Raw genomic sequence first — 12,471 nt, forward strand, 5'->3', positions numbered from 1 at the left:
ATTTATTTCTTTGTCTTTTTTGAAAGACTTGTTTGGCCTATTTTTTATATGAGGTGCATGGTGTTGAAGTATGGAAAAGAAGTTAATGTGGTTCATTAGGCTTATTGACTGCCTGTTTAAGCCAGAAGTGATAGTTCAGTGGTTAAGGTGTTGTTATACTGATCAGCAGCTCCCAACAAGTTTATGGGTTCAAGACCCACCATTGCAAACGATGCATTTTTCTTTTGAAATCTAATAGTTTGACTGTAACATTAAACTTTAAATCTATTTGTTAATTTAAGAGACCTGTTGAAAGGATTGATTTATTTCTTTGTCTTTTTTGAAAGATTTGTTTGACCTTCTTTTAATGGAGAAATGCCTCCCCCTGCTGGTCAATTTAATCAAGGCTTCAATTCTATCTTAATTGAAATATAAATGTGTATAAGTGATGAGGAACAACACATATATTACATTAAAGAAAAAGAGATAGAAAAATGATTGTATTTGTTGCTGCCAAGGGTTAATTTTGGGAGGGCATATATATATACGTGTGTGTGTGTGTGTGTGTGTGTGTGTGTGTGTGTGTGTGTGTGTGTGTGTGTGTGTGTGTGTGTGTGATAGAAGAGTATTTCTTTATTAGATCGAAAATGAAATATGTCATATAAATGTGTTAATTTTTTGTGTTTCAATGTTTTGATACGGTTCTTATATCAGAATAACTCAATGCATAATATCACGTCAAACATAAAACACAGAAATTAATTATTCAGACGTGGTTTCATTTGTAGATGTCTGGAGTTTGTTTTTTATTTCAGAAAATATGCAGTGTAAGAAAGGATTCCCATTCAGTTGTATTTCCACTCTTCACCACTTTGGTGCGTCACAGTGCACCTTCTAAATTAAGAGACTGCAGCAGATCGTTCAGCATCACGCACCTTCTGAACATCAGCGACCACGTGACCACAACAATCACACACGATTAAATCTAAACCCAGTAAAGTTTGTGTTCTGAATCCTGAGCCGTGTTTTTACTGACACACTGGGGCACAGCAGATAGTGAAAAACCTTATATTTTCCTTCGAGCCGGATAGGAAACACACACAAATGTCTGGGTGTCTTTTATTTTGAAAATCTTTTTCCTTCGCGCTCTTTCCAAAACCTCTTCCGGGTTCTCAGGCACGTGTGAGTTCATCATGGAGTTCTGGAGCTGCTGAGAGCGCACTACCTGGAAACAACCTCACACTCAACTCCAAGGTTTCTTTTCTTCTCTGCTTTGAGGTGAGTGGGTGGGTCTGAGCAGGTCGGATTGAAAAAGTTCTGGACTTTTTTGTTCTGTGGTGGTCATGATGAAGATCATGATGATGATGCGGGTTGTACAGTTGTGAATTACGTCATGTTTTTTGGTAGTTAAGTGTAAATACGGTGTTTATCTTCTTGAAGTCAATTGGATATTTGAGTATTTTGGGATTTGTTCTAAAAAAATGTCCAAAGACGCGCTTGTTAATTAGATACGCGCGCACCCACGTGTGTTTCACTGTGATCTCTCGTTAATATGTTGGTGTGGGGGAGAAGATACCATACCAGGCTAAAGTGATCTCCACTACATGGTGATAAACAGCCAGGGTTTTTGCGCAACAGCAGCAGGAGCTCCTGCTCCACTGATCACTCGCGTAGCTCTTCATCAGAAGATCCACGTGTTCAGACAAACTGCTGAAACGTCAAGGTCCTGTTTTTGACCTTTAGATGGTGAGCTAATCAATACTACAAACCTCTAAAGAAACCATTCATCAGTATTCTGAAAAGCGCATCTCATAAGAACGTGTTTACGCAACAGACACGTGTTTATAAGAAGAACTTTTGAGTTTGAGATCGTGCATGATTGTTGTTGTTTTTGTAAAGTTTCTCCACAGCTGTAATCAGAACACAGCTGTCCAAACGGTTTCTGGAGCCATCTGTGACCTGCACCTGACTATTAACATCTCCACCAACAAAAACATGTCCCCGTGTAAATAAGATGATGTTTGGATGTTCTGAGATGATCTCGTTCCTCCTAGAGGGCTTGTGAACTGTTGATACTGGGTGTGTTTTGGTCAAGGTTGAGGTTTCGCTCCACATGTTGTCTTGCAGTCGATGAACGCTACAATGAAGTACATCCTAGTGACAGGAGGTGTGATCTCCGGGATTGGGAAGGGCATCATCGCCAGCAGCGTCGGGACGCTCCTGAAATCCTGCGGCCTTCACGTCACGGCCATCAAAATCGACCCCTATATCAACATCGATGCCGGAACCTTCTCTCCATACGAGCATGGTAAAGTATAGAGATCTGTTCAGGGTTTGGGTTTTGGTGGATCATCGTCTTCGTCGGATTACTGAGCGATTGTGTTCTGGTTTAGGTGAAGTGTTTGTGCTGGACGATGGAGGAGAGGTGGACCTGGATCTGGGGAACTACGAGCGCTTCTTGGACATTCGCCTCACCAAAGACAACAACCTCACCACCGGGAAGATCTACCAGTCCGTCATTAACAAGGAGCGCCGAGGAGACTATCTAGGGAAAACCGTGCAGGGTGAGAATGCAGAGCTTTTGGATCGTGTGTGTTGATATTTAATAGATTGTGTCTCCTGGAGGACGTGTTTGAAGGTTGTGGTTTGATATTTGTGCATGCAGGAGAAAAGAAATGCACCACGGCCTCCTATAACAATTGATTTGAATCCCCTTTTTCAGTGGTGCCGCACATCACAGACGCCATTCAGGAGTGGGTGATGAAGCAGGCCAAGATCCCTGTGGATTATGATCGTGTGGAGCCTCAAGTGTGTGTCATTGAGGTAGGTTTAAAGCTCAGCTAGATATTCTAATGTGATTTATGAATCCTGTACGTGATTTAGATCCGTGTGTGTGTGTGTGTGTAGTTGGGAGGTACCGTCGGAGACATCGAGAGCATGCCTTTCATCGAGGCGTTCAGGCAGTTCCAATTTAAAGTGAAGAAGGAAAACTTCTGTAACATCCACGTCAGTCTTGTTCCTCAGGTGAGCTTGTTTGATCAGATCCCTTTCCACCCAGACCTGTCTTTGTTTTTGAACACGTTTCTCTTCCGGTTTCTGTAACTCAATGTTGTATGGAGTGTAAAAAAATATCCGCATGCACTCACCACACACTAATGAAGCGGGAAACGGTGCATCAGGTCCTGCGAGATCTTCAGATAATACTCACATCAAACATCAGAACTCAGGGAAATTGTGATGATGGTTGTTCCCAAAAGAAATGGACTGAGAATTTCAGAAACCGTTGATTACAAATGGTTCATCAAGCAGAAGTTCTGTAGCAGGAAACACCTTGATCAAGAGAGAAGTCTGATCAGGAGCAGTGCTGCTTCTTGCTGAACTAGAAGCTTCTGTAACTCAGATCAATACTCTTTACACCTGTGTTGAGCAGAAAAGCATCTCAGAACATGCTGGACTTTTTTTTGCTTATAGAGTTCCTTCCTGTCGATCGGAACCGTGACTTCTCTCATCAACAAGATGTTTTCTGCTCACGGAGCTGCCACTGTTTTTATTTGAATTTTATTTTTTAATAAATTGAAGTAATAAAGTAAAATTACTGCTTTGTCTGATGTCTGATGTTTAGCCCAGTGCTACAGGTGAGCAGAAGACCAAACCCACACAGAACAGCGTGAGGGAGCTGAGAGGACTCGGCCTTTCTCCAGACCTGGTACAGATGTTTTCCTCTGTCTTTTATACATATTTAACATCTGTTCCAATTCCGGTCACACAGGCAGGCAGTCTTTCGAGCACGTTTGACTTTTTGTTTTTAAGATCATGTGTCGATGTTGTACTCCACTCGAGAACTCCGTGAAGGAGAAGATCTCCATGTTCTGTCATGTGGAGCCTGAACAGGTGAGTTTCCGAGAAGTCCATGCCTGAAAATGTTCTGTGTGTTTAACCGAAGTTTAATAAGTTTGCCAAAATACGCAGCACCAGCTGTGTCCACAAGGTGGCAGTAGTTCATCTACAAACCCAAGCTCTAACTTCAATTATAATTAAAGTAACATATCTAACAACAAAATGCACATTTTAATTTGATTGAAATGTATATTTTCTGCTTTAATTACATCTAATTAAAGTAAAAATGTTTTTTTTTATTTTTTTATTATTACCTAAAGTTGGTTGTATGTGTGAGCTATAAAACTACTACACTGGTATTAACTGTATGTTCTCGTATCTTTACCAAGGTCATATGCGTCCATGATGTTTCGTCCATCTACAGAGTGCCGCTGCTGCTGGAGGAGCAGGGTGTCGTGAACTACTTTTGCCATAGGCTTAATCTGCCAATCGAGGGCAGGCCCAGGAAGATGCTCGCTAAATGGAAAGAGATGTCAGACAGGTGTGTGTGTGTGTGTGTGTGTGTGTGTGCGTGCGTGAGACGTGTGTGTGATCTGTTGATTGGATCTCGGTGTAGTTGTGGTAGAAACAGCAGACTCGTACATGTTATTGCTTTTTAGCTCTCTTCTGTCTGTTCTGATTTTTCCTCATTCTATTTGTGTCTCAGGTCAGACAGACTGTTGGAGACTTGCTCTATTGCTCTGGTAGGAAAGTACACAAAGTTCTCCGACTCTTATGCTTCGGTTATCAAAGCCTTGGAGCACTCAGCCCTCGCCATCAGCCATAAACTAGAGGTTAAGGTAAGTAAATCAGTAGAAAATGCAACGTGGACACGTAGAAAACTGCAGTGTGTGGTTTGTTCTTTAAATTCTGTTTTTGTTCCCTTTCTAGTATATCGATTCTGCAGATTTGGAGTCTGTTACTCTGCAGGAGGAGCCTGTGAAATACCATGAAGCCTGGCAGAAGCTGTGCAGTGCAGAGTAAGTGATTAGCCAATGGTTGGATCAGATCTGTGAATGATCATTTATTACATCGATTATTTTTTTTTTTTTCTAACTTAATCAGCAAGTTCAATTCAGTTAAGGCTAATTAACCAAAAACTGCAGCGTTCACAGTGAGAACGAGGAAATTTCAAACGAACTGGAAACAGGAGTGTTTGCATTAATAGAATAGAAATGAATAGGACATTGTTTATCTTTACATTGTGTGTTACACATTATAACATCTATGTTAAAATGTAATATAAATGGAATTCGTATTAATCATAAAAGTTGATTATTTACGTTCACAATTTGCAGTGGGATTTTGGTCCCGGGAGGTTTTGGAGTCAGAGGAACTGAAGGCAAGATTCAGGCCATCAGCTGGGCTCGTAAACAGAAGAAACCCTTTTTAGGTAAGAGTGAAGCATATTTATGGAGATTGTATGAACAGAGTGTGTCTGTGTTGTGGACGGTTTAACTTAAGGAAACTTATTTGGGGCTGTAAATAATATAAACAGTTCTGCTATAATGACTAAGTGCTCCAATCGGCATGAACGGAACTCCAATGTTGTATTGATGATTAAATAAGTATTTGTTGATGAGGATGAAGATGCGTTCCTCTCAGTGTTTCTCAATGACACTTTTCCCTCACCACAGTCACAGGTATAAAATTATGAATCATACATCTTATTTTTATAATATGGGAAAAGGTGGAAGGATAGTGATTAATGCTCTAGACTTTGGAGCTGAAGTTTGTGAGTTTAAATCCCAGCCACACCAAGCTGCCACTCCTGGACCCCTGTCCAAGGTCCTTAATCACAGAACTGCTCATTTGTATGAATAAGATAAATGTCGCTGCCAAAAATATTTTCTTTAATGCTGCACTGGGACGAGGTATATTAAAAAGCGCTGTATAAATAACGTTTTAATTTTCTGATCAGTGATAAAGGTCGACTGTTAAGGGGTTTTTATCTGCCCGATGCCTTTATTTAGAAATCAGGGCAGCCAATGGCTGATTTATTTATTCCAACTTTCTTTTCCCCCCCTTCATGTCAAAAAGTAAGATATGATACAGAAAATTAGTCGGGGAATGTCAGAGGATTGAGTTTCGGTCAGCTCTAGTTTTTTTCCGCACCGTTGCTTCAAGTCGGACGGAATCAGCTGTTTCTTGGCTGCATATCGAAACGGCGGCGGAGCTCGTATGCAAAAAAGAGAATGAGGAGCACTCCTGCCATTCTTGTACTTGTCTTTGCAACTTAGCAGATGTGATTGAAAAAAGCTATTAGTAATGATTGCGGCAGGTGGAAACGCTCCTTGCGTTAGTTATTTACTTCTGGTTTTTCTGTTTTGCCCCAAATGTAGACTACTGCCACCTGCTGGTATGAGAGAGTTATGTTCTCTCACACATGCACAGAATGTACACGCATGGTTTAATTGCCTTCCAAGCAGCACAAGCGGCCGATCGCGATCCTTCGATCAATGAGTAAAAAAGGGTGTGTTTGTCGGTTTCAGGTGTGTGTTTGGGAATGCAGCTTGCAGTTTGTGAGTTCGCCAGGAACACGCTGGGCTGGGAAGGTACATCCGACTTCATTTATTTAGTTCCGCCGAAATGAGAGAAAAATCAGAGCGTTCTTTTACGTGGCCTTTTTGCTTTGTTTAACAGACGCGAACTCCACCGAGTTTGATCCTGAAACAACACACCCTGTGGTGAGTAGAAAATTAAATTACTCGAATGGCTGAATGGATGAAATGAATCGGGGCTGTGAAAAGATTCGATTTTGCGTTGTAGGTGATCGATATGCCTGAGCACAACCCGGGACAGATGGGAGGCACCATGAGGCTGGGGCAGAGACGGACCATTTTCAAGAACAAGAGCAGCATACTGAGTACGAGTGAAAACAGAATCTGCATTTTTATTATAAAGTTTAAAGGATCATTGTGTTTTATTTTAAACTATATCGTCTTTAATTATAGGGAAGCTTTACGGAGACGCAGACTACGTCGATGAAAGGCACAGGCATCGTTTTGAAGTACGTCTCATTTATTTTGATCAGATATTCCCCCTTTTCACACCAGTGCTGTTGATTTTGTTTCTGGTGTCCATCGTTAGAATCCATTAAACATAGAACTCAGGGGAAGTACATTTTCTATTGTGAACGCAGGCAAAAAGCATAATGTGACAAGTGACCAAACACTGATGATGAAGTTCTCTCAGTGCCAGAATTAAATCTGAGTGTCATGAACAATGTTGTGGAAGGTCTCTCACATGACAGGCAGTCGTTTGCTCTAAGACAGTCGTCTAATCTGCCATGATGATATTGGGATCTTCACATCACTGCTGAAATCTTACAAATACAACAACACAAACATGGTCATGAAGTGTAGCGGTTTTTTTGTTGTTTTTGTTTTTTTAATCTGCAGGTCAATCCAGAGCTGAAACAGAATTTTGAGGAGAAAGGCTTCCACTTTGTGGGGCAGGACATGGAGGGAGAGAGGATGGAGGTTATAGAGCTTGATGGTGAGTAAGATGTTTTTAAAGGAAGTGGCATCTGCTTTCGTTTCTCGGTAGGTTACTGATACGATCTGATAAAACTTGAGCATTTCCTTTCTCATGCAGCAGTTTATACACAGATACGTACTCGTTTTTAGTTTCATGAGCTGAAAAGTTTAGTCTTAAACAGTGGAGTTGGAAGGAAAAAAATAATTAAGTTCAAAAATCCATTTTAGTCAACTGTGTAATAATTGGGAGTTTGAATATATTTTTTAATGAATACATTGAAAATGTACTTTTCAAATGGAAGAGAACTACATTTATTTTTTTTTAATTATTATTCCAAGTAGTTTGAATGTTTTAATGCATGTAAAATGAGCAGTTTCTGTTTTGATTTAAACTTTTCTCCTTGATCTCCCAGATCATCCGTACTTCGTGGGTGTACAGTACCATCCTGAGTTCACATCCCGGCCGATAAAACCTTCACCGCCGTACTTCGGTCTGCTGCTGGCTGCAGCTGGAAAACTGCAAAATTACCTACAGAGAGGATGCCAGCTCTCACCACGGTATGGAACCAAACACACACTGAAAACTTCCCCACTCATGCAGGATGAATGCTATTTCTAAATCCTTCTCTTTCCCTTTCCGTACAGAGACCGGTATAGCGACCGCAGTGGCAGCAGTTCTCCAGATTGTGAGGTAGCAGAGTTGAAACTGCCCTCCATCTCCCAGGACTGATCACAATCAACAACAGTACGTTCTCTTCTATCTATATAAACACTTCACAATTGCAATGGTGTAATCGGATTTATTGGCGAGATCAGTCACAAAAAAAAATATATTTTCGATTAAACACAGCAGGTGATCTGATCTGGAGCGAGTGACATGTCCATGTCTTAAACTAATTTTATATTAACACACACCCCAGGATGCTTTCTATCAATCTCTGTAATGAACAGAACCTTTCTCCTCTGGAGGTCTCAAATACATTCCTTTTGAAATGAACAGAATTCAGGTGATCTGATGTAAAATACACTAAACATGAATTAACTTTGCTATGTAAATCTTTGCTAATTTAAAGTTTATTTTAACTGCCATAAGTTAAAGCATGGTCTAGGGTTGCCAAATAACTTGTTTTCCCCTCTCTTCTCTGCAGGACTGCATTATTCACCTGAAGGAAAAAAATTGTTACTTTTCTTTCCTGTTTTATTTGTGTATTTTGTTCAAATTTTCCATAAAGCAGTTCTGGTGTGTAGTTTGACTTGTTATCCAAATAAACTCAGCTTTGTTGGATGTAGCTTTATCTGGTCAGGAAACAATGTATAAACTGAATAATTTATATACATGTACACAGGTGTTTAGCAAATGTATTTTATTAATACTGCACCCTGCTCTTACTCTGAAACCAAACCAGCCTTTACCTGCATCACTGGTGAACATGAATAAACTTTTATCTTCAGGGGTTTCTGGCCTCAACATTTTAAATAAAAGCTTTACTGTGCTGAATTTCAGGCATTTTATTTGAGATTTTACCTTCAAGTTGAATCAGTGTTCTGTTCAAACTTTCATACACTCATTAAATGTGATCAGGAAGGGGGGAGGTACTCATTTATGACCAAAAAAAATGCATGAACAATTCACAGAACTATTCTAGTTAAAGACAAACAGTAGTTTGGAACACAACCCTCATCCACAAAACACCGTTTATTTTATAAAAAAAAGTGTTTTATTTCTCTTTACACAGGCACAATATGCAAAGTAAAGGATCTCATTCATCTAATGAGTTTTCAGCTGCTAGTCATGTGATCAGAGCAGTATCAGCAGTAGGTCTTCAAAGTCTGCATCAGGTGATGTTTTTATCTGCTCCATCCTATAAAAGTAAAAAGAATAAATAAATTAGGCATGCTATTAAACACTGTAGTTGAAGGGGACCAACCATGAGCTGATCTCAGTCCCATATCCGCAAGTTTCATCCAGCAGTCACCAATTAAAAAATGGAATCATCATTGATCAGTTCAGGAGGAGAAATTAATAAAGACCTACAAGCTGAACACATACCTGGTGCATCAGGTTGAACACGGTCCAACATCAGGCCTCAGACTCCCTCCTGGACAAGAAAAACAAAAACGGGTTGATTAAAGTGGTTAGGATTTGTGTAGGGAAGTAGCGTAGCTGCAGAAAGCACTAGAGCCCCAGCAGCCTAAATCCCCCCGGTACTGTTGCACGTAGTTGGAGAACCAGTCTCACTGATCAGAGCAGAGATCCTCAGAAACCGTGCCTTTAAAACTTTCTAATGAAAACATCTTACCCGAGTCGAGGTAGACCACCAACACCGGACCGCCGACATCAGACCGCCGATTCAGCACCAGTCTAAAAAAAAAAAAAAGAACTGATTAAAGCTTGTATTAACTAGTGGGGGGGAGGAGGAGGGAAGAGGGGACACTGACTCAGAATAAAATGAGGATTTAAGATTGTTTCATAACAGTTTCTCTCAGATAGGGCAAGTGAGTCATCACAGTCAGGTCGAGCAACATTCAAGGTCAAATAAAGGATTTCCAGGTTACCTTTTTAACTCATGTCCTTTCAGCAAGATTAACCTGCACTCATCTGTAAAGAAAAACATTTTAGGGTTACTACAAATCCCAGAATAAACCAACATGGATGTAAAGTTCAGTGTAAACACTCCAGAGGAGAAAATTCAGTGTTCTTTTCCTTAATGTTGCTGAAGCGACTATGAAGCAGCTGCACAGCGACCGTCGGTAAAAGTGTTCATTTTCGGCTTCTTTTTGATCGTCACTCGCTACAAAAGAACCAGCGACGCCTTCGATAAGAGCCGGAAAAACATTCAAAACAGACTGCTACCTTAAAGCATCAGCTCAGGATCACGTCTTCAGCCACCGGGCCACACCTGGACCACGCCAAGAGCTCGGAACATTCTGACTTCCTCTGCAACAGCAAGACATTTTATTATTAGCAAAAACACCCAGTTAAACAAACAATTCCTTCATTCTGGAATTAATGCACCTCCAAAAACAGGATTATTCTGAATTGTAAAAGAATGTCCTTTTCCTTAATGTTGCTGAAGCGACTATGAAGCAGCCGCACAGCGACCGTCGGTAAAAGTGATGATTTTGGCTTCTTTATGATTGCTGCCTGCTATGAGGAAACAGGAACACCTCCGATAAGAGCCATTCACCAGTTCCCTACCAGCTAAAATCACCATGTCTCTGGAATGCTTTACTGTTTTTTTTTTTAGTCAAATCTGAGCAATAAATATCACCATACATTAGTGTGTGTACTGTAAACACAGGATGATCCATGGTGCAAAATAAACACCATCCTAATTAAATATCCAGCATGGAAACTGATCACTACATTGAGTGTGCAAAGTCTGAGCATTCCAATCTAAGACTTCCATATAATTCATTAGTCCATTAGAAGACCAAAATCTGGAATATCTTGCTATATGAACACCACCCCTATTTACAGCACACTGCTTTTGAAGATCTCACCTGGGAGCACATTCACCTCTTAAACCAAGATTTGTATTGGGAACAACCCAGAAAAACAAAATCACATGGTTCTAACACCAAGTAGGAGAAGCTTCATAGAACATTTATAAAGCCTGGATGCTGCATTATGAACACATGGTGCAAAATTTAACAATTCTGTACATTTCAGGGGTGAAATAACATTCTGGAGCACGCGCACACACACACACACCAGGGCCTGGGATATTTGGGGGTGGGGTAGAAGTTCCTCCTGTCCCACACCTTATTCTTGCATAAAGTAGGAACAGTCCTACTGCACGCGCACACACGTGCAACTTTAATACAAATATAACGCGCTCTTTATTAAATAAACTAAAGCACGAGTTCACATGCATAAAGCAGAAACACGCACGTGCACACGGCGAGAAAAGTCTAATAATCCGTCTCTAATACCCGATAATAATCATCACACCCTGGGACCGATCGCTCACTGTCCCCCGATATGAGCACAAACACACCGATTATACCGTAAAACCGCACGATGATTTGAGATTGAGATTGAGTTTCACTCACCTTCTTCTTCACCACCACCGCAGGAAAGAGGAAAAGGAAACGCTGAGCACGTCCTTTTATGTGCTCCGGTTCTACACGCTGATTGGTTGAGTGACTGAGCTGAAGCGTGTTGCAGTGTGGGAATTGTAGTGTGAGAGACTGTACACAGTGACAGTGAGGTTAGTATACTCCTGAATGTGTTTATATGCTCGTATACTGGATCCAATCTACTTATTTAAGCAGTAAGACGCCGGAATGAACATCAGAATAAATCGTGTGAAATGTGAACATCACGTGTTTACGCCTCTCTGCTGATATTCTCACGTGCATCCAATGCAGATCAAAGTTTTCTAGGTTGGACTTTGGTTGGCTGCCATTGTATTCAAAAGGTCACAAGTAGGACTGCAACTAACGATTATTTTGATAATTAATTATTCTAACTAATATATATGTATAAAAGTGTACTTAAAAATGCAAAAGACAGATATTGAGTTTATCTATGTTTCATTTTGATATTTTATAAAGCTCATAGTGCTGCTTGTTATTGAGTTTATGGAGGATTTCTCCTTTAAACAAATTCACCAGAAAGCTGGTTACTTTCTTTCTGTAAAACAAAACAAAAACAAATAAATCAATTTGAGTATTTGAGTATTTGAGTATGCAGGGTGAAGCAATTTGTGTAAATTAACGTTTGTATTGTTTTTAATGCTAAATGCAGATTGCAAGTTGAAACCCATGCTTAGAAAAATCGATATAAAATATAATACATCATTGTTCATCATTCTTTTTAAAAAGCTAACAGAGATATACTGTATATATAAAAGTACATTACAAATGCATAAGCATTCGCTGAAAACCACCAAGATAGATAGATAGATAGATAGATAGATAGATAGATAGATAGATAGATAGATAGATAGATAGATAGATAGATAGATAGATAGATAGATGGATGGATGGGTGGATGGATGAATGGATGGACGGATGGTTCTTGCATTCCTGTTCATGTTCAGGTTAAGCTTATTACCAGTTCTTTTTGGGGTATTAAGGGAAGAAACCAGTGCAGAGGGCAGTCTACTGATCATCATTGTTGGTTTCAGTA

General features: G+C 40.1%; 1 protein-coding gene and 1 long non-coding RNA gene across 4 annotated transcripts in view; one reads left to right on the plus strand and one right to left on the minus strand.

The window, feature by feature from the left end:
- Positions 1–863: 863 nt before the first annotated feature.
- ctps1a (CTP synthase 1a) lies at positions 864–8,827 on the plus strand. Its single transcript, XM_083543294.1, has 19 exons — positions 864–1,257; positions 2,107–2,287; positions 2,373–2,543; positions 2,702–2,802; positions 2,887–3,003; positions 3,602–3,685; positions 3,790–3,870; positions 4,206–4,357; positions 4,523–4,655; positions 4,747–4,835; positions 5,154–5,248; positions 6,348–6,410; positions 6,499–6,542; positions 6,625–6,721; positions 6,810–6,865; positions 7,257–7,353; positions 7,748–7,892; positions 7,980–8,079; positions 8,483–8,827. Exons 2-18 carry the CDS (start codon positions 2,110–2,112, stop codon positions 8,062–8,064), a joined length of 1,788 nt encoding a protein of 595 aa, XP_083399420.1. The 5' UTR covers positions 864–1,257; positions 2,107–2,109; the 3' UTR covers positions 8,065–8,079; positions 8,483–8,827.
- Positions 8,828–9,061: 234 nt separating this feature from the next.
- Positions 9,062–12,471, minus strand: part of LOC310727181 — a 91,447-nt gene continuing 88,037 nt past the window's right edge. The window contains exons 1-5 of one of the 3 annotated variants that reach the window (XR_014533945.1): positions 11,391–11,421; positions 10,189–10,272; positions 9,635–9,933; positions 9,385–9,433; positions 9,062–9,196 (exon numbers count right to left, since the gene is read on the minus strand). This is a non-coding gene — a long non-coding RNA (uncharacterized lncRNA). Of the gene's footprint in view, positions 9,197–9,384; positions 9,434–9,634; positions 9,934–10,188; positions 10,273–10,838; positions 10,970–11,390; positions 11,422–12,471 lie in introns of those variants that run through there. The other 2 variants (XR_014533946.1, XR_014533944.1) reach the window with 2 other exon arrangements.

The sequence above is a fragment of the Silurus aristotelis genome, assembly GCF_946808225.1.
Source record: "Silurus aristotelis genome assembly, chromosome: 6".
NCBI lineage: Eukaryota > Metazoa > Chordata > Actinopteri > Siluriformes > Siluridae > Silurus > Silurus aristotelis.